Consider the following 26524-nt stretch of genomic DNA (forward strand, 5'->3'; position numbering starts at 1 on the left):
CATGGGTGCAGGGAGGGGTGTGGAGTGCAGGAGGAGGCTCAGGGCAGGGGGTTGAGGTGCAGGAGGGATGTGGGGTGCAGCAGGAGGATCGGGCAGGGAGTTGGGGTGCAGGAGGAGTTTGGGCCCCGGCCTGGTGCCGCTTACCTGGAGCGGCTCTGGGGTGGCAGTGGTTCGCACCGGTGCCAGGGCAGGCTCGCTGCCTGCTCTGGCCCTGCGCCGCTCCCCGAAGCAGCTGGCACCACGTTCCTGCAGCCCTTGGGGGAGGGCAGAGGGCTCTGCGTGCTGCCCTTGCCTGCGGGTACCTCCCTCAAAGCTCCCATTGGTCGTGGTTCCCCGTTCCTGGCCAATGGGAGTTGCGGGGGCAGCGCCTGGAGGCGAGGGCAGCGCATGGAGCCCTCTGCTCCTCCCCCCGGCCCCCAACCAGGGGCTGCAGGGACATGGTGCTGGCTGCTTCTGGGAGCAGCGCGGGGCCCATGATGCCACGGGGGCGGCAATCCCGCAGGCCGAATCCAAAGCCCTGAGGGGCTAGATCAGGCCCGTGGGCTGTAGTTTGCCCCCCCCCCCCCCGCTCTAAAACAAAAGTCTCAAACAGTAGACAGATAAATAATGACAACATATCTGTGAAAATTCAGTATTTTTACATACAGTGGAACCTCAGAGTTATGAACACCTTGGGAATGGAGGTTGTTCATAACTATGAACAAAAGGTTATGTTTGTTCTTTCAAAAGTTTACAACTGAACATTGACTTAATACAGCTTTGAAACTTTACTATGCACAAGAAAATCGCTGCTTTTAATCACCTCAATTTAAATAAAACAAGCTCAGAAACAGTTTCCTTACCTCGTCAAAAAAAATTTAAAACTTTCCTTTCTTTAGTACTTTACGTTAACACAGTACTATACTGTTTACTGTTGTTTTGTTTGTTTGTTTTTTGTCTCTGCTGCTACCTGTTTGCATACTTGTGGTTCCAAATGAGGTCTGTGGCTGATTGGCCAGTTTGTAACTCTGGTGTTCGTTACTCTGAGATTCTACTGTATTTGTCTCAAAATCATTCTCTTCTTACCTCTCCCCATGTACACAGAAAAGAGTGGGGAAAGGGAGATTTAATAATTGCCTAAATCCAATGTTTTAGTACACCTCTACCCTGATATAACGTGACCCGATATAACACTAATTTGGATATAATGCGGTAAAGCAGTGTTCCAGGGGGGCGGGGCTGCACACTCCGGCGGATCAAAGCAAGTTCGATATAATGCGGTTTCACCTATAATGCGGTAAGTTTTTTTTTTTTTTTTTTGGCTCCCGAGGACAGCGTTATATTGGGGTAGAGGTGTATATCTGAGAACCTTAGTCGTGGATGGATTTTACTATTGGCAGCACTTGTCTGTTGTAGCACTGTCTAAAGATACTATTCATCCTTGATTGCCTGAAGAACCACTTCAGTCATAATACAGTGCTGCCATTGGATAGGGTATAGCACCATTGCAAATGCTACCACCTTATATTTGGGGTTCTTTTTGTTTTTAGAAACAACTTTCAAGTGCCCCTATACTAGATGTCTTAGGTTATTTCTGCCCCATAACATTTAAATTTAGCTGTAGTCATAATTCTTATAACTTTAGCTTCTGAGATGTTAGTTTCAATTTTTGTCTTGTTACAGTATTTAATTTGCAGGTATTCAGAAGAAAGATGATCAAAGCTCAGTTCTAGATCAGTGTATGTGTGACTCAAAATCATATCACTTGATCTTAAAGCATGAATTCATGAGACACTCTCAAAGCAAAGGCCCAAAAGTACCTTTTGCTGCCTTGTACTTATTAAATAAAATCATAGATGTAGGGCTGGAAGGGACCTTGAGAGGTTATCTAGTTCAGCCCCATCCTGAGGGAGGCCCAAGTAAACCTAGACCAGAGGCAAAAATTGAAAGCCTCTGCCCCAACATTCCAACTCATCAGAACACTTTCATTTTGGTTTGTTCAGATTCTATTACTGTGTAATCTTGCTCTGAGTACCAACAAGATTAAGCAGTTGAACTGTCAGAAATCCTAAAAATGGGCAGAGGTTGTTAAGGAGCACAATCTTAGAACCATCTTTTCCCCCCAAACAGTGGGAGTCTACATTAAGCTACCCTTAGATTTCTGCTGATCAGCAGAATAGGACAATATTGTTTAGTTCTAAAAGGGATACTCTGGCTACCTACTAAGCTCTAAAGAACAAAAATGAAAAATTCACATTCATGGAGTAAAGATGATTTAGGTTAGGTGTATTACGAATAGCTTTCTGCATTGCAAATATCCCTCACTTTACTGCCTATTTCCCAAATTTGAATTTTTGTCTTGTATGGCAATGAGCATACACTTCCATATCATCTGACAGCTAGTAGCAAATGGATTAACTACATCCTTTTGGGGAAATACCTTGAAATCATATGAAGCAGCCCCAACCCTGCATGAGATTCAGGGCCTGCCTGTCTCATTTTAGTGGCTTCTTTTTAATGTTTGTTAAATTGAGTGGCCTTTTCAACACTAGAACATTCACTGGTTTAAACTGATTTATTGCTTGGCTAAACTTGCGAGTTAGAGCACATTAACGCAGCCCCGGGCACACTAGCTCACTACCCATCCACACTGGCAAGGCACGTAGAGCGCTCTGACTCCAGGGCTAGAGCACTCCTGGTACTCCACCTCTGTGAGAAGATTAACGCTTGGTGCGCATTGGCTGAAATGCCTGGGCCTCAGTGTGAAGGAGGTGTTGCATTACTGCGCTCTGATCAACCTCTGGAAACATCCCATAATCCCCTTAAGTCAAGTGGCCACTCTTGTCATTGTTTTGTAATTGCTGCAGGAATGCGGATATGCCCTCTGGAAGGTCCATTTCTGACAGCCGGCTTCTTATCTGCTCCGAGACAAAGCAACCACTACTGTGGAATGCTGTGTGTAAGAGAGAGAGGGTCGGGTCTGCGGCTTTCTGAACTTACAAGACAGCATGCTGACATGCTCTCAGCCCCCCAAAAACCCACTCTCTCTCCCCCCACATACACACAACACACTCCCTGTCATACTCCACCCACCCCCCCAATTTGAAAAGCACATTGCAGCCACTTCCATGCTGGGATAGCTACAATGCACTGCTCTCTGTGGCCGTTGCAAGAGCTGCTAATGTGGCCACGCCAGTGCGCTTGCAGATGTCAGTGTGGACAGACTGCAGCGCTTTTCCTACTGCACTTCCTACACATCTGCAAGTGTAGCCATGCCCTAAGAAATCAATCTGGTTAAACTGGTGTAAACCCCTAATGTAAATGCACTGAAATTGGTTTAACCCTGTCTTAATTGATTTAGCTTGTAAAATTGATAAGCCGGGGTTAAATCAGTTTGAGTTCATCAATGTTGATTTTTAAACTGACTTAAACTGGTGCCATTTTCTATTTAGTATATACAAGCCCTAAATCAGGTTAAATGCTAGGGAAGGACAATCCTGAACTTTCATCTCCTGTTGCAGAATGTTCTAATTATGCTTTGACTTCCTAAAGAAATTCTGATTTATACTGAATACATTTCATCAGATTGAGACACGTTAACAAATTGATTTTACCAATCACAGTATACCATTTTAAGTACCTGAAATAAAAAGATTAATTGGTTGTTGGGGATTAAATATTTTTTTCAGTGACTTCAGATAAATCATATGTATCTGCAAAGGGACGTTTGGAAAATTTGTCACAGTTCAAGTCATAGAAGCTAGTATTGCATTAAACTCAGGCAAAATCAAGATAGCACAATGATTGTTAATAGTATAGATAAAGGACTTAAGTCTGCATCTTAAAAAAAAAAATTAAAAGGACACACTATATAACAGAGAAAAGAACAAGGTGTACTTGTGGCACCTTAGAGACTAACAAATTTATTTGGGCATAAGCTTTTGTGGGCTAAAACCCACTTCATCGGATACATGCAGTGGAAAATACAGTAGGAAGATATATATACACAGAGAACATGAAAAAATGGGTGTTGCTATACCAACTCTAACGAGACTAATCAATTCAGGTGGGCTATTATCAGCAGGAGAAAAAATAACTTTTGTAGTGATAATCAGGATGGCCTATTTCAAACAGTTGACAAGAAGGGGTGAGTAACAGTAGGGAGAAAATGAGCATGGGGAAATAGTTTTTACTTTGTGTAATGACCCATCCACTCCCAGTTTTTATTCAAGCCCACAAAAGCTTATGCCCATATAAATTTGTTATTCTCTAAGGTGCCACAAGTACTCCTTGTTCTTTTTGCTGATACAGCTACCACTCTGAAATATATAACAGAGAGTGATCGGTAGTTCTGGGTAAAAGCCATTACAGCTATGTATCATTTGTGCTTATATGCTTTACCCTGGAACATCCCACTATTTCAGTATTGGCACCTGATCAGTTCCAGTATTCATTGCATATTAGCTATTAGACCTGTAGATGGAACATGTTCTAAAAATGATAGTTCATAATGCAGTAAATTCAGTAGGAAATGGTTGCTGAGACAATGTGAAGTCTCCTGAGAGGATAAAAATTAAAATTGTAGCTTGCATTCACATTCCCTTTCAGAACTTTCTTCATTTGTTTAAGAGTTTTTAATTTCTGGTTTATATACCCAGGGTACAATTGTATCTTTCAGCAGCTTCAGGAATAGTTCTGTATCTCTTAATGTAAACTTATGTGGCTTCTTACATTAAGACATTTCTGCAGATTCTTCATTCCACAGCCATAAACTTTCCACTGCTTTGAAATTTGAAAGGTCTTCTGGTCAAGATGTTTTTCCTTATCAGTTTTGTTGACTTGCTTTACTTTAAATTGGTCAGTATTTCAAGGGCTACGTTCCTCTTAAACATCTCTTTAGAAAGATGGTGCCTGTGCTCTATGCCAGTTAGCTCACATGTGGTCTGATAGGTAATTTTTTTTTAAATATTTCTTGTTATAACATGGCCTTTTATGAAGTCATAGTGCACTTGAAATCCCTTTCAAATTAATGAAGGAACAGCTCTTCCTTTCCCTTATAATGTATGTGATTTAGGTATTGTGAAACAGCTAAAGTGCAGGAACTTTCAAGCTTTTAGTTATTAAGGATAAATATTTTTCTGGCTTCAAAGACTTTCTCAATAGAAAGACTTTAAAACTGGGAGTTTTGGAAATCTCTGAGCTTCTCTTTTTGGTTGAATGATAAAGCATCCAACTTTGTATTTATCTTACACTTGCCAGATTCAGCCTCCCCCTGGAGATTCAAGACCAGCTGTTCATCTTTTAGGATTTGGAGCCTTTTTTCAGTCTCTTTGGAGATACTGTTGTAAGCATTTTTAATCCTTTCAACTCACAAAAGAATTTTCTAAGGGATGCAGCTTTAGGTTTTATTATTTCCCCTTTTCTATTACTTTTCTTCCTTTTACCCATATTCCATCCCATACCTAATATCTATTAGAATAGTTTGTGATCTCAGGTTGGCCTTTGTATTACCACTCTGGTTTAATGTTGAATATCTTTACTGAACTTCTCAATGCTGGTCATATACTATATTTATTTGTTACAAGAGGAAATAAGATTTTCTGAAATCCAAAATATGTAATGATTAGAGAATTACACCTGCATATGATAAAGCATTTTGTAGCTTTTTAAAATGTATTCTCTTTAATCCATAATCTATCAAGGTGTTTTACAAACTGATTTAGGTCTTGATCCTGCAATGAGTGCATGGGTGGAGGGACTCAATATAGGACCAGACAAATCAGGACCCTGACTGCAATTGGATATGAATAGGCAGACCCTCACTGACTTTGAATAGTCTTTGCATAGGCAAGAGGATATGGTATCCCTGTATGGACTGATTGAAAGATTAGTACCTACATTATTATATCTGTATGTATTGCTTCTCGGCTCTCTATGAGCTGTGGCGCAAACGTAGTATCTGTATGTATTGCCTATCTTTAACTCTAGACTGCTCACAGAAAGTAAAAAACATGTGAAATTTAAAATCTGTAATATGCTTCTCAGACAAATAATAATGAGGCTGGCCCTTTACCAACAACTATGTATAAAAATAGTTACTCCAACACCCACATGCAGACCTAACACACAACGGCTTAAGACAGGAGAAGAATGCTTTATTAATTTGAGGTCACATGGGGACTTTACCATAAGCAGAATGTAATTTGGCCAGATCACTAACATTTGCCCTCAAACCACTTTGCAAACACTGCAGTGTTTTAAAACAGATTTCAGCCTGGCCAGCTGATCTACAGCTGCTGGGCCACATCATGCATTACAGATTATGTGCTGAATGATCTACAAAATGGCAGCGACAGCTTTGGAAAAGGCAGCTTTCCCACATTGCTTTAGCAACAAGCTGACAGGTGAGGGTGGCTAGGGCCCACCCTTTTCCCACGAGGCCGTTACCCGCCTCCCGATCCCCACGCACAACGTACAGGCCTGGGTCACACACTGGTACGTCAACAATAATCACGTTTCTTGGTACTCGGCCTGCTGCATGGCCCTCTCCCGGCCGGCTACGTGGGAGGGAGCGTGTTAATGGGACGCAGCCTGTACGAACGGAGGGTCATTTTCGCTGCCGTTTCCCCGGCCCTGCCGCTGCTCGGGGCTGGGGCTCGGGTGGCGCCTACAGCCCCGGGGGACAGGCCCACGGCCAGGTGCGTTGCTCTTTGCAATCGCTCTCATTCATGGTCCGTTTCCCGCGTGCTCCGCTCGCTAGCGCGCTCGGCCTGACCCCGGCAGCCCTCACCGCGCTCGGCACCAGCGCCCACGGCCAGCTGAGCCGGGCGAATCGATCACTCCGGGCTCGGCTCATCCTGCCTGTGCGGAGGGCTGGAGAGCGGTGATGGATGGAGAGTGCCTGGCCCTGAGCGGGGGTGAGTGAGGGAGCGGGAGGTCGCAACATGGCGCCGCTCCGGCTCCTACCTGCGTTGTGCTTGTGCCCCTCCCGTCCGAGCTGCGCTGGTCCGCGCGGTTGGTACAGGCTCTCCGGCCTGCCCACGCCGCACCCAGAGCCCTGCGCGATGACGTCACTGCACGAGGGCCCTGGGTCGCTCGCGGGCAGAGCCGCTTCCCCGGTTCCAGGGGGCGGGGCGGCTCTTTGCAGAGGCTGAGCCCATCGCTGCCTCGTTCCCTGGCCGGGGGCTAAGCGCCCCGTCTAAGCAAAGACTTTCTGGGAAAGCGCCGCGCCCTGGTCCCCGGGAATGGGACAGAGGCGCTGGGGCCTGAAGGGACTCGCCGCCCTGCTGGTCTAGTAACGCCCGGGGGTCGAGTCTGTGCCGCCCTCTCGCTGTGTGAGCTTGGTTAGTGCTTGGGCATAGTTTAGTTCCCACTCCCCACCAGCCGTTTGCCCCCCACTGTCATGGGCCTGGCGGGATGGAAAATGGGATGGCAAACGGCCCGGGGTAGCCTCGGACTCTACTGTAACCAGGGCCGGATTAACTTTTTGTGGGCCCCCTTGGGGAATAATTGTAAAAGGGGCTGGGGGTAAAAGCACAGTGGGGCAGGAGCTAGGGTTGGTCTCTGGAGCAAGGGAGGGGTCAGGGGTAAACTGCAAGCGCAGCGGGGCTGGGGAGGGGGTAAACGGGATCTACCCGCCCCGCCCACATGGAGTGGGTACCTAACTGGTTCTAGCCCATTCTCTTTGTCTCTCTGTGCACTCAGCTGCCCCCTCCTCCCACAGCAGCAAGACAGGTTCTCTTCCAGCCCGCTGGGCTGGGTGTTGGCAGTGGGAGGAGCAGAGGCTAATGTGGTTATTCCTATAACCGGACACTTAGTTTCCAGTCAGCCATGCTAACTGGAAAATCAGGTCCCATTTTCTATTGGAGTTTCCAGTCTAAAACTGGATACCTGGCAACTGGGCTGCCAGAAAACCCTGAGGGGGGGGGGGAGAGGGGCAAGCAATCATTTTTTAAAAGTAAGAGGGCTAAGCCTTAAGGGGGGGCAAGTGGTGGATGGGCTAGGGAGTGGAGAAGGAGCTAGTGGACAGGGCCATGTCTGCTGTACTGTCCAGGTAGGTTGGAGACTGTGGGGATCAGCTGACACAATATCCAGGGCTGGTGCAAGGATATTTTGCACCCTAGGCGAAACTTCCACCTTGCGCCCCCCCTCTCCCCTCCGGAGCATCGCTTATAAATTTTCAAAAATGAATACAGTGGAGTCACATCTTATGCGGGGGTTAGGTTCTAAGGTCAGCGCGTAAGAGGAAAATTGCGTATAGTGAAAATTACCATAAAGTACAGTATACACTAGAACAGGGGTCCTTAACCTACAGCACGCCTGCCAAAGGTGGCACGCGAGCTGATTTTTTTAAGGCAGGCTGCGGGTGCCGGCCACCACTGAGCCTGCTGCCAGTCGGGGTCCCAGCCGGCGACTCTGCTCAGCCTCTTGCCGTTCACCCAGGCCGGTAGGAAGCTGAGCTGGGCCAGAAGCCGAGACCCTGGCTGGCAAGGGGCTGGCAGCTGGAATACCCAGATTGTCAGCGGGCTGAGCAGGACCGGCGGCTGGGACCCCAGACCGGCGGTGGGCTGAGCTGCTCAGCCCGGCAGCTCAGCCCGCTGCCGGTCTGGGGTTCCGTCCGCTGGCTCATGCCAGCTACCGGTCCCGCCCAGCCTGCTGCCAGCCGGGGTCCTAGCCGCTGGATCCGCCCAGCCTGCTGCCAGCCGGGGTCCTAGCCGCTGGATCCGCCCAGCCTGCTGCCAGCCGGGGTCCTAGCCGCTGGATCCGCCCAGCCTGCTGCCAGCCGGGGTCCTAGCCGCTGGATCCGCCCAGCCTGCTGCCAGCCGGGGTCCCAGCCGCCGGATCTGCTCAGCCTCCTGGCAGCCTGGGTGAACAGAACCCCAGGCCGGCGGATGGAACTCTGGGTGAACGTTCCCCAGACCGTTCACCCAGGCTGGCAGGAGGCTGAGCGGAGCTGGCTGGGACCCAGCAGGCTAAGTGGGGTTGGCGGCTGGGACCCCGGCTGGCAGGAGCCGGCCCACTGCTGGCCCTGCTCAGCCCGCTGCCGGCTGAGTGAACAGAACCCCAGGTCAGCAGCAGGCTCAGCGGCAGCCGGGATCCGCAGCCTGCCATTTAAAAAAAAAAATCGGCTTGCGTGCCACCTTTGGCAGGCGTGCTGTAGGTTGAGGACCCCTGTTCTAGTGTATACTGTACTTTATGGTAATTTTCACTATACGCGATTTTCCTCTTATGCGGTGACTTTAGAACCTAAACCCCACGTAAGATGCGACTCCACTGTAGTGTAAAAAAAAATTGGGGGGCACCGCTTTTTGGCACCTAGTGGTTACACCGGCCCTGGCAGTATTCCCAGCCCAGGTGACGTGACAGCCAGTGGTGGATTTAGAGTTAGTGGGGCCCCCCAGCCCTGTGCTCAGCTTCATTTTTGGGGCTCCTCCTTGGAACCCAGTCAAGAAAAAGAACATTCTCTCTTATCTCCTCCTGCCCCTGTTTTTAATTCTTTTTTTCTTCATCCTCCTCCTATAAGTAATAGCAAGTAAATGAAAATAAAGTGAGGTACCTTGATTGTTCTTGTAGTCTAACTTATTTTTCCACAGACCACTTGAAAATCACGGAGGGTCTCGACAGACCACTTAATGATCTTTCCAAATATTGTACAAAAATGTTTGGGTACGGAGTCTGGCCAGGAGCTAGGGCAAGGGAGGGGGCTCAGGGTTGGGGCAGGAGGTTGGGTGTGGAGCGCTTACCTGGGGCAGCTCCTATTTGGTTCTCAGGATGGGGGTGGGGATGTGGAGGGGTGCAGGAGTCAGGGCAGGGGGCTGGGTGTGTGTGTGGGGGGTGCAGGTTTCAGGGCAGGGGGTTGGGTGTGTGTGGGGGGGTGCAGGTTTCAGGGCAGGGGCTGGGGGGCGTGGGGGGATGCAGGAGTCAGGGCTGGGGAGGTGTGAGGTGGGGTACAGGGGGCTGGGGAGGTGTGAGGGGGGGTGCAGGAGTCAGGGCAGGGGGCTGGGGAGGTGAGGGGGATGCAGGAGTCAGGGCTGGGGAGGTGGGGGTGCAGGGGTCAGGGAAGGGGGCTGGGGGTGTGTGAGGGGGTTCTGGGGGTGGTGGAGGGTGCAGGCGTCAGGGCAGGGGCTGGGGAGGTGTGGGGGGGTGCTGAGGAGGTGTGAGGACAGTGCAGGGTCAGGGCAGGGGGCTCAGGGTGTGTAAGGGGGTTCTCGGGGTGGTGTAGGGGGGTGCAGGCGTCAGGGCAGGGGCTGGGTGTGTGTGAGGGGGGTGCAGGAGTCAGGGCTGGGGAGGTGTGAGGGGAGTACAGGGGTCAGGACACGGAGCTGGATGTGTGTGAGGCAGTGCAGGGGTCTGGGTGTGTGTGGGGGGTGCAGGAGTCAGGGAACAAACTGATATACACACAAAAAACAAGGTCCTGATTCTGCAAACACATGCATTGAAATCAGTGGAGCTACACAGGGTGGTAAAGTTGTGTGTGTGCATAAAAGTCTTTTCAGGATTGGTGCCTAAAGCCTGAATAATGGATTTTAAAAGTTCTTTAGTTTGTAATAACCTATAGTGGTGTTAATAACAGGTAAAGAATCTTGTTTGCTTACAACATAGGACAATATTGACAATGCCCCTTCAACTGCTTTATGCTTAATTTTCTTCATTTGTCAAGCAGAGATGACACCCATCTTAGAAAAGCATTTTGTAATGCCTTACTAATGCTAAAGTTACATTTAGAATGTCGATCATAACTGCATACAGCTTAGGGGTGAAGGAACTGAAATGTTCAAATTTGGATGCAGCTCTTTGGAATTTAGAGCCAGGCTGGTTCTGCATGAGAGGATGGGAGGGGGCCAGCTTCTCTGTGTTAGTCTTATTTTTCACTCCCCTGGTGTTTGTCTCTTCTCAGATGTGTGAAGATTTCTCAAATACATTGATGCAACTCTGTGGCCTCCCAGAATGAAAAGTTTGGCATAGTTATGCTTGGAAGCCAGGTTGACAGGGTTCACTTCAAGAGTAAAATATAGCTGTTGGTGGAGTCCGTAGGGTCCAGCTATACTCATCCTCTGACAGTTTTTTAGGATATTGGTGAGCGCTAATCCCCAAATATATATGTAATTTAAGGGCCAAATCCTCAGAGTTGCTGACCATTTGCAGCTGAAGTGAGCGGGAATTAAAGATGCTCCTCAGGTGCTTATTGCCTCATGATTTGGGCATACCTGCAGCCTAAAGCTCTTGATATGTCTGGGTCAGAGTGCAGACATTCCTGTTCAAAGCAGATCTTGAAATGTTAATTGAGGAAAGAGTTCTGTCTAACTACTTGACTGTAAGTATTGTAAAAATGAGTATTGTAAAAATGTTTAAACACAACTGCATTGCTCAACATGCTAGGTTATGTCCACTGATGGTGCAGAGTGAAACATTAATAGGATAATGTAGCCCACAAAAGCTTATGCTCAAATAAATTTGTTAGTCTCTAAGGTGCCACAAGTACTCCTGTTCTTTTTGCGGATACAGACTAACACGGCTGCTACTCTGAAACCTGTCATTAATGGGATAGTAATAGCACAGCAGGCTGAGGAGTAAATTATTCCAGACCTGTACAGTCTTTTTCTTATCTGCACTGTTCACATTGGTGATGTTTGGCGGTTAATAGATTTTCTGTTCAGTAGACTCAGAATTCTTCTTAAGTTTCATATATTTTCTTGCAGGCAGGGCAGAAGAGACAGGCAAATAACATGAAGCCAAGAAAACTCTTTTTAATGATTTCAGAATAAGAAAATATCAGTCAAATGAAGCAGCCCATGCAGTGGACGTGCTTTTTAATCCCATAATGTCGGAAACCACATCTCCAGAAAATAAAAGACCCCGGAGAAGCTTGTCCCTCAGTAAAAACAAGGAAAAGAATGAAAACAAGAAAAAGAATGAAGCAGAAGTTAAAGGAGCACCATCCACACCTTCAGCTTCTTCCTCTATCCTTTCTTTTTTTAACAACACTCCCCCTGCCAAAGTCACCTGCCCTATGTGCGGGCAAATGGTGCCAAGGTATGGGATCAACAAGCACATAGATGAAATGTGTCAGAAGAACCATGGGGATGGTGCAATGATTCTAGTTGATTCAGGACTTGACTGTTTTATGAATGCGGGCCCATCAGGTATAGATCTGAACACTAGTTCCAGCCCATACTTTGCAAAGGAAGCTTCAACTCCAGAGAAAAATATGAGCATCTTTGAAAGCAACTTGTTGAAAATGAGAGCAGGTGCAGGACAGCAGACTAGTCCTTACTTTAAGAATAATAATGCTCCAATGTGCAATGTTCAGAATGGGCCAAGGGTGCAAATGGTTAAAAGTATCTCTTTGGGCAACTTGTCATCTAAACTGTCCAGAAGGCACCGTATCCAGAATAGACAACTGATAGAAGAAAACAAGAGGAATTCTTCATCTCAAGCTGTTCACAGTGTGTGTGACAATGCTGCAGAATGGGGTGATGGAGAGACTTGTGCTGGGGATGGCTCTCAGAAAGAGAATCACTTTGTTCTGGCAGGATTCCAAAAGCAGCATGTCCCAAAAGACAGTTTAACAAAAGAACTTGAAAGTCAGGGAGAAACACAAGAATGTGATAAAGAGACTCTTGTGGGTTCTGCTCATGGATTAGTATCCTCAGTTTGCATTGTTGCCAGGGAGCTAGTGTCTGCTGCAGGGAACACTGAGAAACACGGTTATTCTGAAGGCATGGTGCCTAATCTTGGCAAACATAAAACACATCCAGCAAGTTATAATAAAGTAGAGAGATCTGATGGTTCAGAAGCCAAAACTCAGTTCTCTGTTAAGGATATTCCTTCTTCAAGGACACAAGTGATGTATGAGAGCCATACAGAAAACTGCCTAGTGACAGATAATACAGGAACACTTCCTATGGAAGTTCATGAAAACTTAAGGAATGAGATGATTTATCATACTTTCTCAGAACCTACGCAAGAGGTGGATTTTCAGAGTCCTGCCAGTGACATTTTAGACAAAATAAGTGGTGCATTTGGTTCTGCATCTGACTCTTTTGGTCACCCATATTATCTCCAGAATTTCCTGATGGTCCTGCAAGTGGTCTTGGAGAATCATGATGATCTGAGACTCTTTGATGAGCAAGATACCAGCACTATCACAAAGTTCTACCAATTGTCAGGTATATTTTACTTTAGTCGATTTATTGTTGTGTTGAGTGTCCACTAGGGACTTTGCTATTGCTACCGATTTTACATGGAAGACGCTCTGTTGCTATGGTGATAGGCAACGGTATAAAACCCTAAGGTAGCTAGTGTGAGGGGGAATCCTCCCTTTACCCCCCTCCCAAAAATACAAACAAAAAAGAGAAACAGCAACAACAGTGATTAAACCATGCTTAATAATCCTTATATGAGAAAGACAAGGTGGGTTAGATAAAAGGTCTTATTGGGCCAACTTCTGTGTGGTTTCTGTATGGGTGAAACTGGACAGTCAGTATGCTCTCAAATGAGCTCTCGTCGAAAAATGATAAAAGACAAAAACACCACATTATCTTTGGGCAAATACTTTTCATAACGTGATGACTGCATATCTGACCCATCAGTCTTTGTCCCCAAGGGGAACCTGTACAACGCCTTCAAAAGATGAGCCTGGGAACTTAAATTCATAATTCTGCTAGATACTAAAAATCATGGTCTCCACAGAGATGCTGATTTTATGGCTCATTACAACAATTTGTAACCTACTAACCCTCCTTTGTCCTATGATTGCAGAGAGGTTAATTGCCCACTTCATTTTAAGTGGTTTCTTGCAACTTCTGTTAACCCCTTATGCTTAACCATCTGTCCCACCTGTTATTTAGTTGTGACACTCTGGTTACCTTTCCCAGACATGAAGAAGAACTCTGTAAAGCTCCAAAGCTTGTTTCTTCCACCAGCAGAAGTTGGTCCAATTAAAAGATATCACCTCACCCACTTTGTCTGTCTCGTATCCTAAGCCAACATGGCTATAACAACATTACAAACAACTTATACGGGAAAGTAAATTTCATTTTGACCCAGTGAAATTTGTATGAAATAAAGATAGATTTAATAATCTATCCTTGCAGAATTCCACAGCATCATGTATAAAACATTGTTTTGAAGTGAAAAGCAATTTAACTTTGGTTTCTGTAAAATATATAAAAGTTTTGCTAGGAACTGATAAGAACATGTTGTGATATTTTCTAAACCTTGTAGAAATATTTTGAATTCTGGAGTGTAAAACCCTCCACATTTTGGAAGTTTGGATATGACCCAGACTGCAGCATAGTCTCCTCTCTAATCAGCATATGGGGTTGGTGAATATCACAAGCACTGGGCTAAGAGGAGAACATCACCCAGACTGAGGCTATCAACCTTCCATCCTGCACTCCTGAATTATACTGTACTGTGTATGTAGAACTTTCTTTAGTCTGAGTGGCTGGATAGTATGAGGGAAGTTGAGGTCTACATGGAATTCTCTGGTCTTATGGGATGCTCCATTTTCTGTCTACCTGCAGTGGTCATAATCTCTCTGTGTCCTCCCACACTTAGTTGCACCTGTGTTTAGGTCCAACCAGTCTATCAGAATGGTGGCAGTCTGCAGTGAGGGCAATCTATAACAGTTCCATATATATCGTAAACTACTACCTTACAGACTGTGGAGGATGAAATCCTAGCAACTCTAACCTTCTTGCAAGTAGAGGTAACCAGCATTCTGGTGGCTGCTCAGATGAGAGTAACAACTAGCAGTAACCAAGATGTGAGTAGTGGTGATTATTGACATCAGTAGCATCCCTTTTCCTCCAGAAACTTCAGACTGGAAGTTATGGGAGTTCCCATTGCTCCCCATCTGTTTTTTGCTGTTCTCTCCTGAGGACACTGCTCAAAGTAAAGCTGGCACCTGGTCATGTTGACAGATAGCTACCCTGTTTCCCCGAAAATAAGACATCCTCCGAAAATAAGGCCTACTTACAGTTTTGCCTCTCGTTGTAATATAAGGCATCCCCCCGATAATAAGACCTCCCCGATAATAAGGCATCCACCGATGTGTACCGTATTCTTCTTCATTGAAAAATAAGACATCCCCTGAAAATAAGACCTAGCGCATCTTTGGGAGCAAAAATTAATATAAGACACTGTCTTATTTTCGGGGAAACAGGGTATTGAGGGCACTTAATAACAAATTTCCAAAGTGCTTAAGTTTTGTTGTATTTTTTGTGAGATCCCAGTGTAATGTTTGGCTCCCTCACCATGCACGTTAGATTTGGGTGCATAATAGGTATGTGCTCATGCAACACTAGTGTATGCTTGAGCTGAGTGCACACAAGTGCCACTTAGTTACATACAGACTTTTTTGAAAATCTGAGCCTGAAAGCGTTGAACTGGCTGCACTAACTAATGAATTGTGTTAACTCATTTTGGAATAACTAATGGGCAAAATCCTCCATTATAATTCAGAAGGGGAAATATTTCCCCTAATGGAACCTTTTGTATGTTCAGTTCTTTTGCATTGCTATCTATAGTGAATTATTCACATTAATTTTCTTTTTGTGCTAGTATAAAAATCTCTCTTGTGATTTTTTTTTTGTTTCACTTTTCAAATTAAAATAGAAGAAAACTGGCTGAATAAATGCTGTTAATGGACCATGACTCCAAAGCTGTTACTTCTTTGTCCGTTTTAATATTTTTCTAAAAGTCCTAAATGATCTTAAACTCTGATGGATGACACAATAGTAATACAAAGAAATCTATGCAGATCCAGAATTTTTGGATAGGCACCCTCTGATGTCATCACAAAAAGTAGGAAGCTTTCATTGAACAATTTATTAATGTTCATCTCTTGGACTGAAGGTTAATACTACAAATTTTTTGTTTCACTTGTTTGACATCACCAGGTGCTTAATACCAAACTGGAGCTGCATGACTGACTATGAAAACATTGGTTCATGCTTGTTAGGATGAGTAGTCTTGTGGCTGCAGTTCATATACATACCTAGTTTGTAAGGTTTGTTTCTTACTTAAAGATCTGAATCTATACATACCGCTATAGACAATGCAGTAATGCAATACAGATCTTTTTGTCACTAGAGGAAGAGGGCAACATTTTCATAATTAATTTTAAAGAATTCATAAATGAATGGAGAAGACACATAATGGGAATGTAAGAAGTGAACAACAGATATGGAGATACGTTAGACAATTTGCTGTTTGAGAACTTTCTCTTTCTCATTTAAACATGTGTATGTGGTGTCATCTTAAAGATATGGTAAATAAGTAAAATAGAAACACACACAAAATGGATTGATATTCCTGTCTGATGTTACAAGTTGTGTAAATACAGTAGTAGGGTGAAAATCAAATTAGTTACTGTAGAAACTCTGGAATCAGCCCTCAGAATAGGTCATAGCAGTTCCACTTGCTCTTTTATATAGAACTAGCCTTCTTGTCTTTTGCAGTGTGTAATCCAAACAGTTTTTCCCCAGTAGCTCAGGGAACATGGAATAAGTGTTACCGCAAAGCAATCCTGATAAATTATCTGTTGTGCTCCAGCATTGTAGTAAAATGTGATCTCCTTTTCTCTAGGAGATGGAGTATGATGACTTACTGAGAAGTGTTGCTGTGAGGAAGTGACTGGATAGCATTAAAGCAACAGATAATGGATTGTACAGAAGCTACTATAAAATTATAGAATCTTCAGTTTAATATATTTTGTCCAATATTTGTTAAAAGTTCAGATCAACTCATTGCCTGTTCCCTATTATTAGATCTTGCCGCCAAAGCCTGTGTTGTCATTCAAACAAATACAGGGTGGATAAAAACCAATGCTTTTTTTAATTGGATTTTTTTAGTTTAGACTAAATACATTTTTCTTAAAAAAGAAATCTATTTTTAAATTAAATTTGAAATTATGATAACCTATATTATGGCCTTACTATAATCTATTCAAATAATTTAAATTAAATAAAAAAATAAGTAATATCTTTTACTGGTGAAGTTTTAAAGAAAGTTAAACTACTGAACTGCTGGAAGTCACTGATCATGCATCCAAAAACAGGTCTGTTGAAGTGCTAAACCAGCAGTAGTCTCTTTTTGTAGGCGCAGAGAGAATATTTTCTTCATTTCAGTTTATCCAACTAGTTCTGTTCAATGTTAATTTAGGGTTACCATACGTCCGGATTTCCCCGGACATGTCCGGCTTTTTGGTGCTCACATCCCCGTCCGGGGGGAATTTCCAAAGAGCCGGACATGTCCGGGGAAATAGAGAGGCATAAGCCAGGGTCCGCCCAGCACGATCCGCCGGGTCCGCAGTGCAGCCCAGCCGCCCCAGCTACAATGCTCAGGTGGGGAACGGGGGGCGGGAGGGGGGCTCGGGCTTCCCTCGCGGGCAGGGGCCTCCGGCCACTTGGGGACCCTTCCTGTGGCCCCGTTGCCCCGCGCAGCTCGGAACCCGGCGCCGCGGGAGCTGTTTCCGTCGGGGACAGACAGGCCAGGGAACGTGCTCAGCCGCAGGAAGGAAGCTGCGGACGGGGCTGCAGGGACCCGCGCTGCTGAGCGTCTGAAGCCCTCAGCAGGCAGAGGCTGCTGGGTGAGCAGGGGCAGGGCAGGCGGGGGCATAGAGGCTGCAAGGCGAGTGGGGAGCAGGTGTCATAGAGGCTGCAAGGGCAGGGGGGCGCAGGGGCAGGGTAGGCTGGGGGGTGCAGGGGCTGCAGGGCGAATGAGGAGCAGGGGTCACAGAGGCTGCAGGGGTGGAGGGGTGCAGGGGTGGAGGGGTGGAGGGGTGCAGGGGCAGGGCAGGCGTGGGGCGCAGGGGCTGCAGGGTGAGTGGGGAGCAGAGGTCACAGAGGCTGCAGGGGTGGAGGGGCTGCAGGGCGAGTGGGGAGCAGGGAAGCACTTAGCAACCTCCAACCAAGATCAGAGCGGGAGGGAGGAGGGGGAATGCAGGGTGCTCAGAGGAGGGGCCAGAGTTGGGGAAGGGGCGGGGTTAGGGCTGGGGTGGAGTTGGGGCGGGGGAAGGGGCGGAGTTGGGGCAGGGGCAGGGCCAGGCCCCCGTGGAGTGTCCTCTTTTTTCAGTGTTGAAATATGGTAACCCTAGTTAATTCAAAGTTGAGAACCTGTTTGGCAGTTGAAAATACAGGAAAGCTTGCTTTTCTCTTCCAGTCCAAGAATGAAAACTAGGTATGAGAGGATAAGGCCTACTAATTCTAAACCTTGAAGGACATGGTAACCAGAAACAATACATTCAGTTCACTAACTAGCAATAATACTACTTTTGTGTATTAATTCAGTTAGTTTTAAATTCAAAACATGCTTTTATAATTTTTTTTCTTGTATATCGAGCACATTTAAGGTACTTTTATTTAAATAATAATATTTTTTTAAAAGCTGGTTTTGTGCCTTTTTAATTGCATTTTGACACAAATCACAATTTAAAAAATTAATAATCTAGTAGATAAGAAATGCCTCATTCACCATTTTTGATGTAATAAAAATCTAAAATTTAGGAATCTGAATAAATGTATGTTAATATTATATAATTGCTTAAATAAATGTGTATAGATCTACATATCCTCTTGATTAGCAAAAAGTAGTATGAAATTTAGTGTAAAGACTATATTTTGTTGCAAATCACCATGGTTTCTAGGAAAATAACTTAAAAGTACAAATGGAAAACAGGATTGAAATTTATTATTTAGATGAAAGTTTCCTGCTTGCTGATTTAAATGATGATTAAAATTGGTAATTTACATGGCTTTTATTTAAATCAGTCCACTCTGGTGCAAAATCATGCTACTTCAATAAAACTGTGTATTGGAAAAGGCAGTTTTCTTGTTGCTCTATACACATGTAATGCATTAGTTAAGCTATTTGCATAGTATGTATACTTCACTAATTAATTAGTTTCTGCTAAAATGCATATCTGATTTCTGCAGTTGATGGTTTTTATTATATGGAAGTTTATTATCACAAGTCGATAGAATGAGTTAGGACAGTATTGCTCCACTCCAGTAATAATTTATTTTTACAGGGTATGGGTGCTATCTGTTCTGCAGTGAGCTTTTTTAGCTGCAGTGATTATTATGCAGGCGAATTAATGTATTTTTAAAGGTAAAATTCCTTTTAAAACAACTTTTCATTCTCCCCTCTCCTGCCCCAGCCTTTACAAAAAAGAAAGTGTTTTATGTTGGAAATAGGTTGTTAACCATCCATTTGTTTAAGCAAAGGGTGCAAAAACTCAAATATTCTAAAGAAATGCTCATATACTGGTGAGGTATTTCCTGGTCTAAATGCTCATCATTAAGCAGTTTTCTGTAGCGTTGTTAGCTTTGCTAAATGTTGAGCAGCTGAAAACCTGTGAGTTGTTCTTGAGTTCTAAAATAATATAGCAGCAGTTAATGTAAAGGTGCGTTGCCAAACTCTGTAGGCTTAAAACATGTCCTACTTTGTTTGGAGAATCTTGGCAAGGAATGTTTTCTATATTTTACTTAACATTTAAAAAAAAATCTATATCTCTATTGGAAAAATTAAAATACCATTTTGGTAACACTCCTTAATGAGCTACATGGGCTCCTCATTCTAGTCTGCAGCCAAATTACATGTGCCAGTCCTGGAGTAACACATGTTCCTATAGACCTCACTGGGTACTAATGCACAGTCAGAAAACTAACAAAGCAGATATGATTGCCATTTATGCTTCATTAAGAATGCAGTGGAAATAATCACAATGTAATCACTTTCCTCAGGCTTTTTGCATCTTTTCCCAATCTTTCACTTAAAGCAAGATTGTTTGTTTCAGCTGAACATCTGAAACTGCTTTTCATGTGAGCGAAGCCATCTTATTAACAATAGCAACAACAACAAAAAGCCTACCCCCAAGGTTATGTGCTGCAGGTTATGTAAGGCTTGAGTAGAAGTATTAGCACCGGACCTTTTATTCTGCTGTCTGCCTTTCAAATCTCTTTGATATAAAGCCATCTTTCCACTATAGTTACTGAATTTCAGGCTTAGTTTTGTCATTTTCCATGGGGGGGTAAGAGTGGGTAGGATGCTGTTGTGCAAGTCAGCATTCTCGCTCTCTCTGTCTCTGATTTGCGAAGAATCAAAGACACTTCAAAGAAACTGTATTACCACTGGGGAAGTGACAACTTGGGCCTTTGAATATATTTCTCCCAGTGGAATGATCCATCTAATTTATTGAAAGAGACATCAGACAAAAAATGTCTGGAGGAGAGAAGTAACTTTATAGTCAAAAGAAAAGTTTAATAAGCATGTATAAGTCAGCTGCCATTTTCTAATTACATCAGAACTAATAGTGTTTAAATTAATATGTCTGCTTTTATTATTGATCAGTTATAGTTGAGCAGGAACAGACAGTGGTAAACAAGTTAGTAGCTCATCAAGAGTCAGAGCACTATGTGCATGCAGAAGGATGCTGAGAGTAAACACATTTTAAATCCACCAACCAGACAACCTTCTATTAATGAGGTTTTCTTAATATCCAAATTAAATTATGGGTAATGTTTTTGTGTAATTTTTGCATATCTTTCATCTTAGTGAGAAATAAATTAATTTCCTGTTCTGATGTTCCTATATAATCACACTGCTGCACTGTTAGATTCTGCCAACACATATGAGTAACTTTACATGTGCGAGTAGTTCTAATGTGGGACTGCTTGTATGAAGAGTTACTTACCCTTTTAGTAAGTGTTTGTTAGCATCAAGTTCTAAAAATGTAAGATCCTTGGAGCAGGGACCTCGTCCTATGTTTGCAAAACACCTTGTACACCTACGGCATATAAATGGATAGTCATTGATCGTATTTCCTTTTGTTTGAGTCTTTCACATAGCAACAGAGGAGAGAACTTTTGTTAAATAGGAAAATTTTATCGTAAAACGAGAAAAAATGTCACAGTGCAAGCAGGTGCTATACCTGAAGCTACTTCTGTTTTTTTAAATGATTAGATTTCAAATTGATTATATCTTTCAAGGCAGGTTAATGCCAGCATTTTGTGGTTTACCTTTCATTCTTCAATATCTGTAGACCAGTGTTTCCCAAACTTGGGACGCCGCTTGTGTAGGGAAAGCCCCTGGTGGGCCGGGCCGGTTTGTTTACTTGCCACGTCCGCAGGTCTGGCCGATTGTGGCTCCCACTGGCTACGGTTTGCTGCTCCAGGCCAATGGGAGCGGCAGGAAGCGGCGTGGGCCGAGGGATGTACTGGCCGCCGCTTCCAGCAGCTCCCATTGGCCTGGAGCAGCGAACCGCGGCAAGTGGGAGTCGCGATCGGCCGGACTGCGGACACGGCAGGTAAACAAACGGGCCCGGCCCACTAGGGGCTTTCCCTACACAAGCAGCGTCCCAAGTTTGGGAAACACTGCTGTAGACAATAAGGAGCCATTTGGATAAATGTGATTTTTTTCCTATTTTTCAGCTAAAGCAAAGATCCAAATGCAAAATGTCATAGCTAGAGATGTCAGATGGATTTATGACACTTCTTGGAAGACTTTTGTTCTGTGCAAGAGTAAACGGATTGAAATAAGATGTATTTTTACTGGTGACAGATCTGGCTCTGATATTTTTTGTGCTGAAAGAAAAGCAAACCCTATTTGCTTTGACCAGCCATCTGAAAATTTGAAATATAAGAATTGTTTCTCAGTAGGAATAAATTGTAAACCTACTTGAAGATACATTACAAAATTTTTCAAGTGTGTATGGAACTTGCACATTAAGCCAAAAATAGGATATTCCTTCTGTAAAGGCCGATCGAAAAAACCTATTGAAGTCAATAGGAATGTTTCCGTTGACTTCAGTGGGTTTTGGCTAAGACTATAGTGCTAATCCTATACACTAGCATCATCTTGGTTAAAAAAGTGATTAGAAAACTAGATCAGGCTTGGACAGCCAGAATGAGGCACAGTATAGCCAGAAGTGTGGTTCTACTCTGAAGTGTCTGTAAAAATGGCACATTCTTACTCAAAAGACTTAGTCCAGGGGTAGACAACCTTTGGCACACGTGCCGAAGGCAGCACACAAGCTGATTTTCAGTGGCACTCCCGCTGCCCGGGTCCTGGCCACTGGTCTGGGGGGGTTCTGCATTTTAATTTAATTTTAAATGAAGCTTCTTAAACATTTTAAAAACCTTATTTACTTTACATACAATAGTTTAGTTATATATTATAGACTTATAGAAAGAGACCTTCTATAAACGTTAAAATGTATTACTGGCACGCGAAACCTTAAATTAGAGTGAATAAATGAAGACTCGGCACACCACTTCTGAAAGGTTGCCGACCCCTGACTTAGTCCCTGGGTGTATTTGGAGTCATCTCCGTTTAAGTTAGTGGCGGTGGTGCAGGTGATGCCCTGAGTTAACTCTGAGGGAAAAACTTGTCTCTAAAACAATACTCTATTCTTGTTAGTTGCCCCAGGGTCTGAGTATGTGCAAGGTTTGGTTAATTTCCAGCATCAATTAAATTCTATTTACCCTTGTGCCACACAATCAAAGATAGTCTCGTCTGTATAATCCTGTTTAAACCATTGGGATTTCATGAGTCCAACTGAGGGCATAATTCGCTTGCAAAAGAGCTGCACAGGTGTAATTGACATAATTTGGCCTCTAAAATGCTGGTGTTGATACATAAGAAGGAAAGAAACAAGTTTGACTTTCTGATTCCAGGTAGAATTTAGCAGAGTTAGCAGTTAAAAATATCTTTTTACTGATCTGATCAGATTAGCTTTGACCTAGAGTCATTGAGTTGCTAACATATGACCTTAAAATGGCCTCTTTTCAGAGCAAAATTGCAATTTAAGTTGAGATCTATTAAATATGTATGGCTTAATCAGTGTCTGTGTTTGGCAAAAATAAGGACCTGAAGACCCCATTCAGAGGCAGATCAGATAGTGCTGTGACTGTGGTATAAATACATCAATCTGCAACTACCGATCAGCAAAAAATCGAAAATATACATATTGTTGCCAAAGCACAAAGGTACATTGAAAATCCTCTGTGTACTTCTTTTCTTCAGAACAAGAGACTGTCATTCAGTCTAACATTACTTAATCAGTTTTGCTCGTTTGAAGAGAGAGAATGTAAGCATCTGGGCTATTTAAGTTTGAATAGTGAAGTTGCCATTAATTAATTTTTTTTTTTTGCCAAAATCATTGTGAGGTTAGCACTGCATGTGCACAATATATTTTTAACAATCATTCCATCAGTTTTGCAAGCCCATATACAAAGCTCTGTGCTTGGCATGTTATTTCAAAGGCTAAAATCTGATATTTTTACAAGTTGATTCAGTAAAGTATCTTAAAGCTGCCTGTCTTCTTTTAATAGACAAGATGTATCAGAGTGATATTTTTGTAGGTATATGTATATAATGCGATTTTTTTTTACGCTTTAATTTTTTTTTTCTCTTTCCCCATTTAAATACAAACTACAGCTGGTGGACAGAAGTTATATGTAAGACTTTTTCAACGCAAGCTGAATTGGATAAAAATTAACAAAATAGAATATGCAGAGATCAGTGCAGATTTGTTGCCAGTAATTGGAGAATTGGTTGAAGCAGGCTTTCTGCAAACAGGTATGGGAAATGACTGCATGTTGTTAGAATTAAATTCCCTTTTCTTGCTGCTGCCGCCAGTCTGTGTCTTGGGGTGGCCAATTAAGGGAGTCAAGTTGAGGACTATTAGTTGAGCAATTCAGGCAGATTGGCAGCTTGCTCCATTAAGTTAATAATATAAGTTAGTGCAGAGCAGTTGAAGAGGGAGAGATCGGCAAGGTTTTTTTTGGGACGGAACAGACTAGATTTCAGTCATTAGGACGAGAAGATAAAAATTAATTTGTTTGCCTGGACTGTCAGTTTGATTCAGATTTAACTGAACCAGATTTCTGTACACTCGTGTTTTGTTTTGAAATTGCCATGGAATTTTCCTGATTGTTAAGCTTCTGTTAATTATTAATCTTCATAATAAATTAAGTAAATTTCAAACTATATTTGGAAAGTTAGTTTAAGTTACTAGTCCATAGATATTTCATATGTAGGTAGGACTTTCTACTATCCAGAAACTCTCTGTACTTTAAAGTATCATATGTAATATTGTGAATGCATAAGTATTTTTCTTTGTACCTGCAGAATCTGAATTACAAGACCTTTCTGAGGGGCTGGACTTGCTTTCTGCTCCTGAGCTAAAAACATTAGCGAAAACCTTTCACCTGAAAAACCCAAATGGTCAGAAACAGCAGCTGGTGGAGGACTTTCTCAGACTATCAAAACAACGTTCGATCTTCAGCAGGAATCAGGCTGGTATTGGGGCAGTGATTTTGAAAAGGTACCATTTGGGCTTTTTATGTAAAATCCAGTAGTTAATTCTGTAGATGAATATAAATTATTTTTGAGAAGACCATGAGTTTTAGATGCATTTTGGAAATGGAAAAACATTTTTTATGCATTGTGAATTAAAGCATAAAGAAGTGTAGTAGCTAACATCTGAAAAGCATTAAGGTTTTAGTCATAATTTTATTAACAGTGCTATAACATGGGTCAAATACAAAATTAAAAGGGCAACCAGAGAAAGGTATTTAGTGCTTCAACCTTTTTCTTGAGCTTGGATGGATGTGCTTTAGTTTTGACAAAACCTCAATCTCTCGAGTTTTGCATTTCAAAGGACAAAGCCATAGTATGGAGTATTTCCATGTTTCCCCAGGTCACTTATGACATTATTTTAGCTTAATTTGTTTTCCCTTTGTAAATAATTCTTGCTGTGTTTGTGGGACTACATGAAAGTAATAAAATAAGGCTTCTGCAAACTGTGGCTCAGCAGCACAAATCTGAATATGTTTACTGGGCCTAATCCTTCTCCTCTTACTGCTGGAACTGCATCAGTGAGATTCCTTGTGTAAGGAAAATACAGTGTGGTCGGTTATAAGAGTATGTTGTTAGCCATCCACTAGCATTGCCCCAAATATGTATTGGAGCAAGCAGCAAAAAACAGCCCCCCCAAGTTGTCTAAAATATGGTGAGACGCATGAAGCAAAACATAGTGCAGAATACAGGTAGATGCACAAAATCAACAAATGCTGAGTCTGGGGGATGGACTTTTCCTGGACCCTGCTTATAAATGATAAGGCCAGAGTCACCTGTTTTCATTTGCTGGTCTGGCTAGAGTGGGGGTGGGTGGGTGGTGAGTAGTAACCACTTTCCTTAAGATGACAGGCTTTGTGGCTTGGGGTGTGGTGGTAGTAGCTTTTTTTGGCAGTCTTAAGAAAGAAGATGCCAGGGAAGACCACCTGCTTACTCCAGCCGATTGCCACTCAGGCCACCTGCCCTGAAACTGTTCTCTGTCACTAGTCATCCATTATCACGTCCCTTTCTTTTGTTTTCTTCCCCCTCGTCCCCACCTCCATGTCTCTCCTTTCCCTGAGTTTGGATCATTTTTGAGAGTAAAACCTTTGGGATGGGAGTAGCAACTCTGATTTGGCTCCCTTTATCCAACCTTTCAGGGGTTAGGTTCAGTTTTAAGGTTTTGGTCTGGTCCCATCTCTACCTTTGCTACTACACAAGGTGAAGATGGTCAGTAGAGAGATGGAGGAGGTTATATTGTGGAATGTCACTGTGTAAGATTTCCCATGCTGATGACATTCTTCAGTCCTGTTCCCAGAGATCCTTGCTCCTCTGGCAGAAGCAGAAGTCTGTTTTAAATTTTGTGCTTTGGACAGATGTTCACATCAAAATAGTGCAATGTCCGTCCCACCAATAAAGTTCCTTTCACGTTACCTAAACAGCCCTTGGTATTTGTGATGGTTCTTGGGGTGCCCAGGACTGTGAGTCACCTTGGTACACCTGCCTTTAGTGAGAGGGGGACTTGCTACTGCTTAACTAGGTTTCAGCTCCCTGATGCCATCAGTCTGTTAATCTCCTCTGGGCTATGCCAGGCTTTACTTTGCCTAGCAGGTTAACAATAGGTGCACTCCAGTCCCCAAACCCCTTTGAAGTGTTCCCCTGTAGTGTCCTGCCCTTAACCACAGAACATTCACAGAAATGCAAAGTCTGCTGTTTCCAGAGAAACAATATACACACCAGGCTGAATGATTCAACTCAGGATCAGCTCCTTGTATAATACCAGAGCACTAGAATATATTTATAGTGAAAATAATGATAAGCTTATCAAAGATTTGAGATTTAAAAAAAAGTGAGTACAGATAATGGAAAGAAAAGGATTACATATAAAAGAAAATCATAACACGATTTCTAGACACTAAACCGGATAATCACCTGTCTAAAGAAGTTATCATACTTATCTTTTGCAGTGTTTCAACCAAGCCTAGTTGAGATCCTGTTTTCATGAATGTAGCTATATAGAAGCAGATTCAATCATTGTTGGCACTTTACAAATCTCCTTCCTGTTAAATATATTTTAATGGTAGCAAAGAATAGCTAGCGTTTGGCTCAGGCAACATTTCACTACATTTAGCCTGGAGAATAGATGAAAGTGCCATGACCCGAGGTATGGCACTTCATGTCAGTTAAAACATTGGCTACT

The 26524-nt window shown here is 43.4% G+C and overlaps 1 protein-coding gene across 25 annotated transcripts in view; it reads left to right on the plus strand.

The window, feature by feature from the left end:
• The first annotated feature begins 6301 nt into the window (after window positions 1-6301).
• FAN1 (FANCD2 and FANCI associated nuclease 1) overlaps window positions 6302-26524 on the plus strand; it is a 44294-nt gene continuing 24071 nt past the window's right edge. For 3 of the 25 annotated variants that reach the window (XM_065558292.1, XM_065558303.1, XM_065558300.1), the window contains exons 1-5: window positions 6499-6677; window positions 10877-11055; window positions 11679-13148; window positions 23425-23565; window positions 24118-24313. In XM_065558292.1, coding sequence (XP_065414364.1) covers window positions 11801-13148; window positions 23425-23565; window positions 24118-24313 — 1685 coding nt within the window. In that variant the 5' untranslated portion in view covers window positions 6499-6677; window positions 10877-11055; window positions 11679-11800. Of the gene's footprint in view, window positions 6897-7045; window positions 7323-10876; window positions 11056-11678; window positions 13149-23424; window positions 23566-24117; window positions 24314-26524 lie in introns of those variants that run through there. The other 22 variants (XM_065558291.1, XM_065558297.1, XM_065558304.1 and 19 more) reach the window with 19 other exon arrangements.

The sequence above is a fragment of the Chrysemys picta genome, chromosome 10 (genome assembly GCF_011386835.1).
Source record: "Chrysemys picta bellii isolate R12L10 chromosome 10, ASM1138683v2, whole genome shotgun sequence".
Lineage (NCBI taxonomy): Eukaryota > Metazoa > Chordata > Testudines > Emydidae > Chrysemys > Chrysemys picta.